Raw genomic sequence first — 16,207 nt, forward strand, 5'->3', positions numbered from 1 at the left:
CTCATGGTTCCAGCCTTCTAAAGGGAACAAATGCAGGCACCCAAATCTAATTATGTATGTGAAGTTAAGCATGGTTGTGCAGCAGTAGCTGAGCAAACACTATATGACTTTGCTTGTGTACAGGAAAAAGTACAGTTACAGCAGCACAAAACTCTGTGTATGCTAATCTTCCCTCTTTTTCAGGCTCTCATTTAGAGTTTGGTCAGAGATCAAAACAGTACCCCACAGACTGCAGTATAGATGTGACATGGTCTAATGATGGGATTAGTCCTCAGTTTCTAAGGGTTAACCTTGCAAGATGCTGAATCTTCCCACCCTATCAATTCAGCTAAACTGTGAGTACTTGACAATTCCTTTTAATTTAGGGTTACAAATTCTTAGTTAAGATCAAGCACAAGTTTGCTGCAATGAGGTTATTACAGCAGGAAAGCATTGGTACCTGGTAACAGATGGTGACATGGTGAATCATATTTACTAATGCAGAAAATTGACTAAGTGAATTATTTTTAGCAAGGGAAGTATTTTATAGATTGAGTACTTTCTGTCACGATTATCTGTTATTAAGAAATTCCAATCTAGATGTAGGGAACAGAGTAGGGTTTTTTAGAGGCTTTTAAACCATGTATTTGCTCAGAAATTGAGAAATTTGCCATGTAATAAGTTCAGCTGTGGTTAATGACACTTCTAAACGTTATCTTCTAGGGCCAAGTGTGAACTAGGAGCAATGCTTACATGCCACTGCAGGGCAAGAAATGCAGCTATGCCGAGAGCATAGCAAAACCATCCAGGTTCCCTGCACAGTGAATGAGAGCAGTAAAGCTCTTAGGAAGGTTATTTAAAATAGCCCATGGCCAAGTAAGGAATGGAGATGAAATTCTGCCTCTCTCCTAGGTTTACCTGCTTATCTGCACCCCTGGAGACAGGTGTCTGAGCCTGACTGGGAAGGCATTGTTATGCTCAGGAAAGAGGGTGGATCTTCAGCACTGATCACTGCTTGGCCTTAGGGTGTAACTGATAACAGGCAGTTTTGGAGGCAGTAAGCTCAATTTACTGCCTAACAAAGTCTATTATGCACTCACAGCTGTCTACTCTCTTGTACAGATCTGAATCATGGCTCATCTACCGCCACCACCTGCGTCTCCTAGAACGCTTCCATCAATGCTGTCTCCGCACAATCCTAAACATCCACTGGTCAGATTATGTGACCAATACATCTGTTCTAGAACAAGCAGCAGTCACAAATATTGAAGCCGTGTTGCTAAGAACACAGCTGCGTTGGGCAGGGCACGTCTCAAGGATGAAGGACCACCGCCTCCCTAAGATCTTGCTTTATAGTGAACTTGCCACCGGCTGCCGCAAGAGAGGAGCCCCGAAGACAAGATACAAGGACTTCCTTAAACAACATCTCAACCTTGGCTATATTGATCGTTATAACTGGTCTACTCTGGCCTCACATTGGGAGTCCTGGAGACACACCATCTATAACACTGCTGATGCCTTTGAGAACGCACACAGGATCACCCTTGAGGAGAAAAAACAACGCAGAAAGAATCGTGCCTTGCAGAATATGCCATCTAAAGAGTCTTTCTGCTGTGCCTTTTGCAACCGGACATGCCTGTCTCGTATGGGCTTTTTTAGCCACCAACACGCTTGCAACAAATGTGGGTAGAGCCCTTCCCAAATCTTTGTTCGCGAAGCCCAGCCATGATGATGTCAACTTCTAGAGCAGTATGCTGGCTACAGGGCTGCAGAGTAATCGAGAGTGAGGCACCATTACTTGCCTTACTGAGCACTGCCACTGTGCAGCCAGAAATGCCCTTGATTTGTGGAAATAGCAAGGATGCAGGAAAGCGGCAACTCAATTCAGGAGCTGGCAGGAACTATACAGTTCCCCTTATGGACTTCTTTGTGACTGACATCAGAAAGTTGTGGATATAATGTTTAGAAATATTCCTGCTTGCCTCTCTTAAAACTCCAGTTTCTATAGAGAAAGTTCCATTTTAGCCCTACTAACTTGAGCTGCTTATGAAGTGAGACACGAAGAGTGAGGTGTAAGAGGGGAACTGGATGGGATGCACAGAAGAGTTGAAAAGATGGAATAATGAGATGCGTCTCAGTGGTGTAAGACTTAGTGAGGAAAAGAAAAAGGAGAAATAAGACAAACAAGCAGAGGCTGAAAGCTGAGATATTAGTGAAGGAGGAAAAACAAGTTAAAACCATCATTACAAAGCGTAATGCTAAGAGTTACAATGCACTGTGGTGTCATTTGTGACTGATTGCATGCCCTACTGAACATTGCTAGGAGCATTTATCATTCCAGCAGCCGTAGGCTGAGTTACTGTGGACCTCAGTGACACCTGGAAGGATAAGCACTCAGTCTTTAATGGAAAGTTAGAGATCACTTGTCACAGCAATCCACACATCAGTTGTGTAGCACCTGTACATGCTTATGTTTTGTTTGAAGTGAGTATTGCTGCTGTTTAATACATATAATTTTTTAATTAAAAAAATGCAGTTGCTTTTGAAATTTCAACACTGAATTGGAAAAAATAAGGCTTGGTCCTTTATCACTTCAGTGCTTCTTTCCCCCCCTCCATTGTTATTCAAGGAAAGAAATTATGTAATGTGAAGCCCCTAGGCTAGATGAGACAACTTAAAATAATTCAGTAATTTTTAAAAACTTCAGGAGGATTGGAGAGGTGATAGTTGAACCTATTGTTTCATTTGTAATCTAAGACATAACTTCTGTTTTAATTACATGAAAATATTTAAAGTTTTTATGAAGAATTAAACAGTATTTTAAGTCATGTTATTAACTCCATTTTAACTGTCATTCTTTTTTAAAAAAACAAAGGATTTTTATCAATGGAACAGTGCTGACTCAGTCCAAAAATCGGTAAGGTTGTTCTACTCATAGTGAAATTCAGTCTGAAATCATGACAGGTTCACTATTAGTGTATTTTAAGCCAAGTCAGAATCACAGACTTAGAGTGATAACCCAAAGAAGTCAATGTGTCACTAAGGATTGGGGATACAAAGAGTGGCAATGACTCCTTGGATGGACAACTGTAATGGCATAGACCACAGCTGACTTGGTATCTGTCTAAAACTCAGTCTTAAAGAAAATTAACCAGAAACACAGAGTATTTACTTGACTATTGCATCAGAATATTAGAATGCAACTGCTAATAATAAATATCTAGTGAAAATTATACCAAAGATGTTTTTATGCCTTGTGTCACTTCTCTCTTAGTAAGAACATCTCTCGCACCTTAGTGCCTATGTTTTCAGACTAATCACAGAGTCACAGAATTGGTCAGGTTGGAAGGGACCATGGTGGGTCAGCTGGTCCATCCTCTGACAGCCTCCCTTCATATATTAATAGACATTGATGAGGTCCCCTCTCAGTTGTCTTTCTTGATGCTGAACAGGCCCAGCTCTCTCAGCCTTTTCTTGTAAGAGAGATGCTCTAGGCCCTTAATCATCTTTGTTGCCCTCTGCTGGACCCACTTCAGGAGCTCCATGTCTCTCTTAAACTGAGAAGCCCAGAACTAGACACAGCATTCCAGATGTGGCCTCACTAGGGCTGAACGGAGAGGCAGGATCACCACCCTCGAGCTGTTGGCACCCCAGGATACCACTGGCCTTCTTGGCCATAAGGACACACAGCTGACTCATGGACAACTTACTTTAGAAATTATTGTGTCATTTTAAAGAAGCTTACTGGAAGGCTAGCATTGTGTTTTATGGCTTAAGAGTAGAATTCTATTGATTTGCCTCCCAGAGCTCACTGTCTACAGCCATCAGTGAGTTACATTGTACTGATGGCTGGAATAGTCCTGGATCTTGGACAAAAAGTAGAGGTTTACTTTGTTTTGTACTAGAGGGTCATCTGGGGCATAAAAAAGTGGAGACATGATTTTGTTACTGATTTGTAGTGCTGATTACCATTTTGTGGTTTAGAGTGTTTTGGATTATTTTCCTAACCTCTGCCCTTTTTAATGCTCTCCTGCATTAGAAATATTGGACAGATGCCATATAGCATTGCCCTAAGTTCTGTCAGTCATCACATGGCTAGGCTTCACAAACGAAGATTTGGGAAAGGCTCTATCCACATTTTTTACAAGCATGCTGGTGGCTTATGAGGCCAATATGAGATAGATATGTCCGACTGCAAAAGGCACAGCAGAAAGACTCCTTAGGTGGTATATTCTGCAAGACACGATTCTTTCTGTGTTGTTTTTTCTCCTCAAGGGTGATCCTGCGTGCATTCTCAAAGGCATCAGCAGTGTTATAGATGGTGTGTCTCCAGGACTCCCGATTTGAGGCCAGAGTAGACCAGTTATGTTGATCAGTATGGCCAAGGCTGAGATGTTGTTTCAGGGAGTCCCTGTATCTTGTCTTTGGGGCTCCTCTCTTGCGGCAGCTGGTGGCAAGTTCACTATAAAGCAAGATCTTAGGGAGGCAGTGGTCCTTCATCCTTGAGACGTGCCCTGCCCAGCGCAGCTGTGTTCTCAGCAGCATGGCCTCAATATTTGTGACTGCTGCTTGTTCTAGAACGGATGTATTGGTCACATAATCTGACCAGTGGATGTTTAGGATTGTGCGGAGACAGCGCTGATGGAAGCGTTCTAGGAGACGCAGGTGGTGGCGGTAGATGACCCATGATTCAGATCCATATAAGAGAGCAGACAGCACTATGGCTCTGTAAACACTGATCTTTGTACTTTTCTTCAGGTGTTTATTTCGCCAGACTCTTTTATGAAGCTTTCCGAAAGCACTATATGCCTTTGCTAACCTGTTGTCTATCTCTCCATCAATCTCACCATCCGAGGAGATGAGGCTACCAAGGTAATTAAACTTCTGGACTGATTTGAGCACTGATTGGCCAATGGTGATATGGGGATGATGGAAGACTTCCTGAGGTGCAGGTTGATAGAGAACTTTTGTCTTCTTTAAGCTGACTTCCAGCCCAAAAAAGCTCAGCAGCGTCTGCGAAGCAGGATGTTAAACGCTGCAGGGCTGCTTCTGTGTGGGCAACAAGGGCGGCGTCATCAGCATAAAGCATCTCCCGGACAAGATGGTTTAAGATCTTAGTGTGGGCCTTCAGTCACCTTAGGTTGAATAGGCTTCCATCAGTACGATATCAAATGTAGATACTGTCCTGATCATCGAGGTCTGCAGTGGCCCTTTGGAGTATCATGCTGAAAAAGACTGAGTAGGGTTGGAGCGAGAACACAGCCTTGTTTCACACCATTCTTTATTAGAAAGGGCTCAGAAAGTGCATTGCCATATCTGACTTGGCCATGCTGATCCTCATGGAGTGAGATGATCATTTGAAGGAACTTGGAGGGACAACCTAAACGTTCCAAAATCTGCCATAGACCTTTTCTGCTCACAGTATCCAAAGCCTTGGTGAGGTCAACAAGGGTTACATAGAGACCTTTGTTCTGTTCCCTACACTTCTCTTGCAGTTGTCTTGGAACAAACACCATGTCTGTAGTACTCCTGTTGGCTCTGAAAGCACATTGGCTTTCAGGTAGAATTCCTTCTGCTATAGCGGGTATTCTTGCCAGGATTTTGCCAGCAATGGAGAGCAGAGTAATACCATGGTAATTTGAGCAGTCTGATTTAATTCCTTTCTTCTTATACAAAGTGATGATGACTGCATCACGAAGGTCTGATTGTAGTTTGCCTAGTTCCCAACAGCGCACCACAAACTCGTGAAATTGAGCATGGAGTGCTTGGCCCCCATGTTTCCAGACTTTGAGTAGAATTCCATCAACCCCAGCTGCCTCGCCGATTTTCACCTGCTGCATGGCCTTGAGGGTTTCTCCTAAAGTGGGGGCAGTATCCAATTCGTACTTCATTGGTTGTTGTGCAATGGACTGAATTGCTGAGTCTTGGACTACACGGTTGGTACTGAAAAGAGTCTGAAAGTGTTCAGACCATCGATTCAGAATGGAGGATTTATCTGTTAGAAGCGTTTGACCATCAGCGCTGAGTAGAGGGCTTTGGACCTGGTATGTAGGCCTGTATGCTGTTTTCAGGGCCTCATAGAATCCTTTGTGATCACCCATATCTGCACATAGTTGAGCTTTTACAGCTAGATCAATCCACCACTTGTTCTGGATGTCACAGAGTTTCTGTTGAAGCTTGCTGCATGCAAGACGAAATGGTAAGTGTGCAAGTTTAGGGTTTTTTTCTTTTCTTAAGACTTCTAGTATGTATTTATATGTCACAGGAACATGTTTAGAAAAATTCATATAGAACATAGTTTGGGACAGAACACAATGTCCTGATGCTTACTGAAACATTTGTATCAGTTTTACTAATACATGGAAAGGGGGGTTATTTCTGGCATAAATTGAAAAAAATCTGCTTAGTCTAAGAGAGGCAGAATCCATTTATGAGCAGAAATTGGCTGACCTATGCATTTCCTCAATAACTTTCTCAGTCACTGTTCACACATTATTGAAACACATGCACTGTGTTGTTTCTCTCTCTTTAGATAGTTTTCCCCATTACATTTTGAGCTAATCTTCTCACATAAACTTTATAATCATGTATCTCTATGAATTTAATTTGGTTTTACCTTATTTACACCTCTGTAAATGCTTTCAAGTTCCTACGAACACAAACATAAAAGTTATTTGTGTTTCTTTTTTACTTTTACTGGGATAATCAGTTCAGTACAATGTAACTGAGCTGAGCTGAACTTGAGACAAAACTAGAAATTACATGAGTCAATTTTCAAGACTGAAAAGCCATGGGAAAGACATATACTGAGTTCCCCTGAGCCAAGACCATTACTTCCAAGACGAACTTTCCTATTGTTCATGAAATTACTTGTAAAACTCTTCAGGAAGTTTCTTCATGAGAATATGTCTCTATCCCAGCCAAAACTGGCACACGGTGGTATAGTGTACATCCCCTGTAGAGGCATTACAGCATGCACACAGATGCCTTTGCAATAACACTTTGCAATAACCTGGATGTCAGCAGCTTGTCAATCTTTACAAATTTAGGGATCAACTCTATGGATTCACCTTGCTTTTCTAACACTTTATTTTCAGTATTTAAATAAACAGAGTGACCTCAGGATATAATCTAGCTTTTCCTTGCTGAAATTGGCAATTTCTGCTGTAATTGTACTGGAGTCATCAAGTAAATCAAGGGCCAAAATGATTCCTAAGAAACTAGGCATTTAAGAGCCACTTACAATAAACAACAATAAATAGAATAAATAACCAATCGTATTTTCAGACCTCTTGTTCAATTCAGTTGATGCTATGAAGCCAACTGCATTAACTGTCTTGAAGACAGTGTTTTTGCTTTGTGGATGACTTTTCAATTCACTGTTACCAAGCCAGTGAAAACAGTCTGAGGCTTAAAAAAACAGCCAAGAATTGTGCTAATTGACATGACGCTGAGAAGAACTGTGTGGTCAGAATAAACTGTAAGCAGAATTGTCAATATAACTATCCTGTAATAACCTCCCCCTTTCCCGATCCACGTGGGATGGATAACGGAGACCTTTCTCTACAAGGTTCAGGACCAGAACACCATGAGAATAAATCAAGTTCTGATTAAATCTTCTAACTATGATTAAGGGGAAGGCAGCAAACATGGCTGCTGATATTCTAGTGTGAATAGTTAGAAAAAAATCTCCAGAAAAGCATCACTTTTCAACCATCACTTGACAGAATTATAGTGTCTTACCATATTATACAGTATATCAAATAACAGTGATGAGAGTTCTGTATCCTGCCTTGGAAGAATCTTGCTGAGTAGAATCATAGAACCGTAGAATGGTTTGGCTTGGAAGGGACCTCAAAGATCACCCAGTTCCAACACTCCTGCCATGGGTTCCACTACAACTTGCTCATATAAAACTGACATCGCCTGCTGCAAAGCAGTAGCCAGGTGCTCCGTGTTAACAAAGCAGAAGGGAAAAAGTGTAAAATTTTATGGTAAAAAACTTATTCCTAACCATATGCAAGTTTTATCCGAGGACAGACTAGCATGAAATCAATCTTGCGTAGTTTCCACACTGAAAACTCATCTAAAAATCTCTCTTCAAAGAGAAATTATTTTCTTAGAGGCAGAAAGTCATATCACATGATGGATTTTTTAAGTTCCCTCCCATTCTCTCCATCAGACATAATATCGAGACAGGAAAAATTATGGAATTTTTTAATCCTAACTTCCATAGCCAATTTTCACTTAGGAACAACTAATAAAATAAAGTGTTTGTCTCCCGTGTTTGAAATCAAGAATACATGACTAATACACTAATACTTGCTTAATGAAAAAAACCACCCTTTAGAATGACTGAGCTCAAGAATGAATGGGAGCTGTTTAGAGCTGGGGGAATACATAAATAGTGAATTTGGTGAATATTCTTTCAATGTTCTAATCAAGCCTGTTTCTGCTGCACTTAGACCTGCTTTTATTAATGATAAACATTGCACTACGATGAAAGATTCTCGGTTTGGTGGACTTGACGCTCCCTTCTGAGTTATATTACGGTAATTCCGTTTTATGCACTAGCGCCCCAAGCCTGTAGCCTGGCACTGTACCGACCGCTCGAGCTCTCCGGTCTGAGAGACAGCTTTGCTGGACAGTGAGGGGAGAGGACAGCGATTAACACCGCGGTGGTCAGAGAGAGGCTCCAAACACGTTCATCCTCCCTTTGCTGTTTCCATGGGCACGCATCCCCGTGGACAGGTCGGAGGCGGATGCGGGCAGGCGACGGCACTCCTAAGAGTGGGCTGCCAGGCTGTGCTGCTGGGGCACGGCCGCGCACAGCCCTGCCCGCGGTCCCGGTCAGGGCTCCGTGGGACGGCATTCCCGTCGGAGGGAAAAAGGGCACGGGCTCCGCCGGCCGCAGCCGCCCTCCTTCCCCGCCCCGCCGCCGCCGGCCTTGCGCAACACGGCGCTGCCCGCTTCCTCTCCGGTGCTGCCAGGGAGCCGCCCCGATCGCTCGCTATCGGCATTTCCCCACCGCTCAGGAGGCGGCGGCAGACTGTGCCCGGGGCCCGGGCAGGGGGAGGCGAGCACCGACCGGGGGGCAGGGGCCATCACGCCCGCCGCCGCCACCCGGGCCGCCCGCACGGCTCTGAGCATCCGCCTCTTCCTCCCCCCGCGCCGCCTCCGCCGGGGGAGCCGGCGGGGGCCGTACGTGCCGGGCCGGGAGCGAGGGGAGGGTCTGCGGCTTGCTGCAGCAGCTAGAGCCGGCCCCGCCGCGCCGCCGGGGACCCGGTGCGGGTGCCACCGCCGGCTCTCCGCCTGTGCGGCTGCTGCTCCTGCCGCTGCTGCTGCTGCGCGGCGATCGCCGCTGCCGGCGGGAGGGGCAGGGATGTGAGCGGCAGCGCGCGGGTCGGCGAGGCCCCCCCCCGCCCTTTTTTTTTTTCTTTTCTTTTCTTTTTTTTTTTTCCCTCCTCTCGCTTCCAAAAAAAGACCAAACCAGCCAGCCAACCCCAAAAAACCCAGAGGGCGTGGGGGGTGGGGGGGTGGGGGGATCCCGTGTCGTCGCCGCCACCCTTCGCTGGATCCATTGTGAGGAAATTGCCATTCGCCGGCAGCGGCGGCACATCTGGGCGGGCACATCTGGGCATAGAACACCGGCTCCCGCCGCCTTCCACCTACGTCCTCTGAGTCGGCTTAACGGATCCCTCTGGGCCGCCGGGGAGGCTCCTGCTCGCCAGCCCCGGGGTCTTTCTTTCGGGCTGAACCTTACAAAAAAAACCTGGCAGCGCGGGGGGTGGGGTGGAAATAAAGGCTGCTGGTTTTTTCCCTGGGATTTATTTCATGGGGATGTGTTCAAGACAAGAGAGGATTCAGAAGGATATTGACGTTGTGATCCAAAAGTGCAAGGCGGAGAAGGACTGCCTGTTTGCAGGTGAGTTTCTCCCCGGGCGCCAGCTTGGCGGCGCGGAGCCTCCCGGCGCCGCCGCCGCCGCCCGCCCCGCACCGCGCTCCCGCCGCGCCGTGCCCGTGCCCTTCGCCGCCGCTCGCGGCTGCGGGGTCCGCGCTCGGACCCCGGCTCCCTCCCCTCCTTCCGAGGGCATGTGAGGGCAGATGAGAATAGCCGCCAGCCGGGAAAGGGGCGGGCGGGGTAGGGGCGGCATCCCGAGCCAGGGAGCGTGGCGGTGGCCACAGGCAGACCCGGCGGGTGTAGGAAGGGAGCCCGAGCTCCCGGCGCCTGGCGTAGCCCGCAACCGAGCGCGGCGCGGAGGCTTTTCGCTGTTCTCCGGCGCCTGCCTCCACTCCTGGCCCCAGGGCCGGTGGCACAGCCCGCGGGGAATGGGCCCTTTCCCGTGCAAGCAGCCCCCGCCGCCCTCCTCCGGGGATCCGCGGTGCCCCGGCCGTGCTGGTGCGGGGCCGACCGGGATGGGCCGCCGCAGGAGCCCGGCTGTCGGCTGCCTGTTGCCGTGTGTGACAATGGAATTCCTCGCTGTTGCCATAGCACCGGGCACTTGTTGCGAGGGGCTGGGGGCGAGATGCTGCATTTCTTCTGGTTCACCCCTGCTCTCCCCAACCACCCCCGTGTCGGGAGCTGAATGCTGGTCCGTAAAACCTCAGCTACATCAGCCAAAATAAAGACAAGTTGTAATAAAGCAGCTCTTTGTCTTTCAGATTTCAGGTACTCAGACTCCACCTTTACCTTCACCTACATTGGAGGCTCCAAAAGGTACTTTACTTTGCGGTAATGACTAGCTTCATTTCCTTATGACAGTGAAGTGCAAAGGTTTAATAACGTGCCAGGCTTTTTTATTTCCTTATCTTTTGCAAGGAGGATGATTAACAAACGTAAACAGAGAAAGAAGCATGGAGAGAGGTGATCAGAAAGGTGATCTTAGTAGTCAGAGGCTTGTTCTTCTGTGAAGCTTCACTTTTTATTTATTTTTTTAAAATTTGTGTGGACACACAGGATTTCTGCCACATGTAAACTTATCAGAAACATAGCAAAGGCATCAGCCTATGATGTAAAGTTGATTCATGTTAAAAACTAGGAAAAGTTAAGATTATCATAACAAATAGGCCAAATTTCATGTTAGCACCTTACTTTCTTGCATGAGAACCATGTTTGGTCCCATGGCAGATGCAAGGCTGTCTGCATTTGACCAAATTAAATTCTTGAGGGATTAAATGAAATGTCAGTCTAACTTCGAAGGCTAAAAAAATGTTTTATTGAATGTTAGTTGAAATACTATTTTTAAGTGCTTCCAAGCTCTTGGTTATAAATTAGATTGTGAAGGCGCACATTCTTAAAATATATTTTGGCATTTGTTGTGTTTGTCTATTTTCAAAAGGAAAGGAAAAATATGTAAAATATTGAACACATCCTTTTCCTTTCTGTGATGGTTAGTTATCTTTTATTTAATAAGGTGTTAACAGTAAATGCTACATTGGTCTCTTTTAGTTGATTTTTTTTTAGGTAGACTTGGCAAGAAGTTTTTGGTTTATTTTTTGGTTCCCTTTTTTTTTTTAAATTCAGTTTGTCTTGTATCTTTGTCAGTTATTTTTCTTTCCCAGGGTACATCACATTAAAGTACTGTATTCTTTTTTATTTACAAGTGAACTTGTCAGTGCAGGCAGCACTCCCACAGCTATTGGTGCAGCCCCTGGGCATTCTTTGGGATCTGGCTGTAGGACCAGGCTCCCAGATGGTCCCCAGGCTCCAGGATGGCTCAGAAAAATGTTTTCCCACCTCACTATCCCCCCTCTTCCTAGTAAAGGAAAGAACAACTTCTGTCATTTTCAGTTGAAAAGTTCACCCAATAGCTGAGAATTAACGTATGTTTAGGTTGCTTGTAGTGTACGCTTGCTTTTAGCATTTTAATCCATGTTTTGTTTTACTGTTGTTTTAAAAGACAATTTCAAAAGGATTATACAGTAAAAACTGTTTAACAGATATACTATTTACCCTAAAAGTAAAATGATTGAATTTGAAAGTTACTTTGGACTGTTCTCTAAACCAAATGTCACAGCAAGAAACCAGGAAGTGAAACCTGTCTATTGTTTACATTTTCTGAGCTGAATAAAGTAGAAAGCCTAAGGGCACAACTGATGGAAAACAAACTGGTTTATCAATGTTGAAACAAAGTGTTGTCACTTGTTCAATGAGAAACGGAAGAGTGCCTTCCATCCCACAGCCTTGAATTTTAATCAAGGGCAGCATATACTTAGGAAAGTTTTGACTGGAAACCAGTCTCAGGACCTTGACAATTCAAACACAATTGAGAAAAAATCATTATGCTTACAGAAATAGGTGAAAGTGTGTTGTTACTTAGAGCATACCCAAATTTGACTTTATTTTGCACATTTTAAGGACATTTAAAAAGCATCCTTTGAAATAAGGGCTTTGTGTTCTCTGCATTCTTTGCTCATCTGTATTGTGATTCAGAAAGATGTTTTGCAATATTCTTGGTGTATGGTGGTGTACCGAGTGGCAGGTTTACAGCAGTAAGCTCTAATTCGATGTACATAAAATGAAAACCCTAAACCTTGACTATTCAGTGCCAAACTTCAGCTTCTTACATCAAAGATGAGTTAATAGTTTCTTCTCAGAGAAGGTGCTGGTGGAGCAGCAGCTATACTGCACTGTATGCAGAATTCAGGCAAGTCTCCACTAGAGGGTCGACAGCAGTGATTTGTCCATAGTCACGTTTAGGATAGCATGAGGTCATCCCAGGACCTTTATTTTGGCCTTTAAAAGCTGTGATTTTTTTCTTACTGCCACTGCTGCAGCTGTGGACTTCCTGAGTAGGAACACCGTTTTTTGACTACTGCACTCAGGAATTGTCCCTAAATGACAAAACCTGTATTAGATCCTGGCCATGGACTCATCAGCCAACGGGCCTTGTCCAGGTACTTGCGATACTCATCCCAATGACTTTGTTTTTCCAACCCTCAGCAACACAGGTGCTGGAGTAAAGGGCAAAGGGGTAGATGTTCGCTGAGTGGATGTTCAGACGGAGGATTTAGAGAGTCGAAGTGGTGCGTAAGGAAGATTATAGTACTATAGTGGTTACATGGAAGAGCAGAAGCCCTTGAAAGAAGGCAGTCTGTTTGAAAAGCAGGATTCTTTGTAACCCTTGTATAAGAGCAAGTGACAATACTAGCAAGTTAAACATGACTTGGGGTTTTCCTCAGTGTACTATAGTTGCCTCTAGTACCCATTAAGTCCATTTGTCAGTGATCTAAATTTATAAACTCAGATCTAGGTTCTCAGTAAATCGGGTAAGTCCATGGAAATTAGTGTTGCCAGTATTATTTCAGTTATTATGAGGACCTAAAGTTTGTTTGTGGTTTTTTTCTTTTAACTGTTATCTGTGTGAGATTTTTCTACTTGGGACCAGCTTCTCAGACTTTATCTGATTTTTCCCCTGTTGCTTGGATTGATTGCACAGTCTCTTCCTGCACTAGTAGTATTGAAATATTAGGCAGTATGTAACCACACTGCAGATCCATCCAGATAGATAGGCCTGATCCAGGGGACATTTATTATTGCTTCTGAGAAGTTAATTTGTAATCCCACAGCATAGCAGTAGTTCTCTTAATTCTTTTAGAATGTATTTCACGTCACCTTTTTTTTAATTTATTTTAATGCAATTTGTTCGTACTTCCCAATTATTAGAGCTGTTTGACACTGCAGAGATGTGACCTGGTTTGGGAAGGTTGTAGTTAGCAATTTATTAGTGAAAGTATGTCTTTGTGCATAATGTGGGCGCTAGATAGACGGCAGATTGTTTACTAATCTATTAATGTTTAATTTCACTGTCAGAAAGCAATAACTGGGTTGATTTCTTGTAAAGTGAGGTGTTCAGTCAGGTGCTGTGACTTTGCGAGATTTCTTCTTCTTTAACTATATCTGGCATGATTTCAACAATGGCTAGATTTTTTTAATGCTTTTTACTGCAGGTTCTAAAATTTGTCTTAAATTGTGAACATATTGAGTTCTCCTTTTTAAAAGAATATCTGGTTTCCTTTTTCCGTTTTTCTGCCCCTCTATGAAATACTGCTCCTCCAGAAACTGTGCAGACTGAACAGAACTGCTTATTTGCTTATCTTTCAAATAAAAATGCGTGGTGCCCTGAAGTTGTTTTCACTTTGTATGCCATTTGACATGCTTTACATAGAAGCAGTGCTTGGTTGTCCAGAAAAAAAGATGTTTCCCCTTTTTCTTGTTTTTCTTACACCCCCACCCCCCCACCCCCGCCGGCTTATTTTTTTTCCCTGAGGCTAAACAAGGATATCATATGAGTCCTGAAATACCTCTTCATTCAAATGCATTCTTAACTCTCATTGGCAATGAAGGACAACGGCAATAAGGCTGTGCATGAGAACAGATCTAAAACTGCGTCATATAGTTAGGAAACTAAATAACGCCTGAACACACAGATTAATTTTGTCCATAAAATTCCCATCTCCTATTCACACAGTGGACTTCTGTTCTGCTTTCTGTACTTTAGCACAATGATTATAGCAATGGGAGTTCTGAAGAAACAAGGAAATTAGGTCTGAAGTATTTGTTTATTTTTGCTTAAAATAATGACTGGTTATTATTTTACACTTTGTTTGGCGTTTTGTGTTTTATTCGGGAGGTCATCGTAGAGCAGAAATTCTCATGTAAACTGATGAATTAATTCCTACCTCACTGTAGCAGTGAAATATTTCACAGATGGGGAGCTGTGCCACTGAAGAAGTGTCTAAATTGCTTATAACTTTCTGTAGCTAGAGATGAAAACAACTATCTGAAGTTCTAGCACATTATGTCCACCAGGTGTTTGAACCACTTGACAATAAATAGATACATATAACCTTTTTTTCCCTGTAGTGATTGCTCTTTTTCTGCTTACATGAATTTATAAAACTGCCTGCATGAAAGATTCTGTTTGGTGAATAATTTTGAAATTCTGGTGTAACTCTGATAATACTGAAGTCTTCACTACAGAAAGCTGTGAAGAAAAATATTTTTGGGGATAATTGATAGATGTTTTAATCTTAAAATTTATGTTCAATTTTTGTAAACTGTAGGAAAGAAGGAGAAAACTGAAAAACAGTTTTTAAACTGAAACATAAAATTGTGTCCATCAGAAAGTATAAAACCACTTTTCTGAATTTTTTGTTTCTTTCATTTACAAAATCATCTAGTCTAAGACAAGCTTTCTTTATATTGGTTAGTTTTAACCCAGCTCCTCTATCAGGTTCCTTGCATGGCAGTGTGCTTACTGGCTGGAAAGAGAAGGTTTGACTGTTCCTTTTGGAAGCAATGGTGGCTTATGTAAGATGAAAGTGTCTGTGAAAGTATGACTTAAAAGATGAGAACATGTTTTTTTGGGATCCATTGCTCTAAATGGTTTTAGTTTAGATGAAATCAGTTTTATGCAGGGCCTAGGAAGGGCTGGTAAAAGTACAGTTCATCTCCTGTTGCTGATGGCTGCATATAACTTTGTGTTCAAGTTATTAAAAAGGTAATTTACATTCCTGAAATCTACTTCTATTACGGTAAGAAGGGGTGAAATATAGATATGCAGCTTGTACCTAGCTGTTTGCTTATTGCTATTTCTACATCATCCTTCAGTTTTAACTTTCTTATCAAATATGGCTTAACATTTTTGCTGTTGGTACATGATTTCTTACCATTTTCTACACTGCTTCCGTGGGAGAAAAGTCTGTGATATGAGACAGGAGTCTAGTTTAGACATGGCAAGAATTGTGATTTTCATTTCTCCACTAAGGATTCTGTAGATGAAGTAGTGTTGAATACAGCCTTAGGTAATTTTAAAAAGCATTTTTGTGTTAGGTGTTACTTAGGTTTCAGTTTTAAAATCTGTGTTTAAGTCAAGCATTTTCCATTATATGACTTCCTGTTAATGTACCTATTCTAACTTCATATCACCTTCTAATACTGACCATGTGTAGTATGCACTTGAAACTTAGCCATACATTCCTATAGATAGCTTTTCTATAGGTATTACCAGAAATTCAGTAGGTGTGATTTAACAAATTTTTCATCCTATAAAGAGACCTAGTAGGACCCTATGGTGTCATTAAGTGTAATGTTGAAGGTAGCGAAAACCAAAATCACCACCATTGTGCTCATGGTCTTATTGATAGTTTTGTGTCTGACAGCTCCTTCTTACCTTGCTGTTAGAAAATGTGTCTTGTCTGAAATTAGCCCAGTCCCTATCATCGC

General features: G+C 43.2%; 1 protein-coding gene across 1 annotated transcript in view; it reads left to right on the top strand.

Annotated features, from left to right (window-relative positions):
• The first annotated feature begins 9,485 nt into the window (after positions 1 to 9,485).
• Positions 9,486 to 16,207, top strand: part of PARP8 (poly(ADP-ribose) polymerase family member 8) — a 114,892-nt gene continuing 108,170 nt past the window's right edge. Inside the window, exons 1-2 of the mRNA XM_032676037.1 lie at positions 9,486 to 9,904; positions 10,642 to 10,696. Of these exons, the coding sequence (XP_032531928.1) occupies positions 9,814 to 9,904; positions 10,642 to 10,696 (146 nt within the window). The 5' untranslated portion in view covers positions 9,486 to 9,813. The remainder of the gene's footprint in view (positions 9,905 to 10,641; positions 10,697 to 16,207) is intronic.

This window comes from Chiroxiphia lanceolata, chromosome Z, assembly GCF_009829145.1.
Source record: "Chiroxiphia lanceolata isolate bChiLan1 chromosome Z, bChiLan1.pri, whole genome shotgun sequence".
Lineage (NCBI taxonomy): Eukaryota > Metazoa > Chordata > Aves > Passeriformes > Pipridae > Chiroxiphia > Chiroxiphia lanceolata.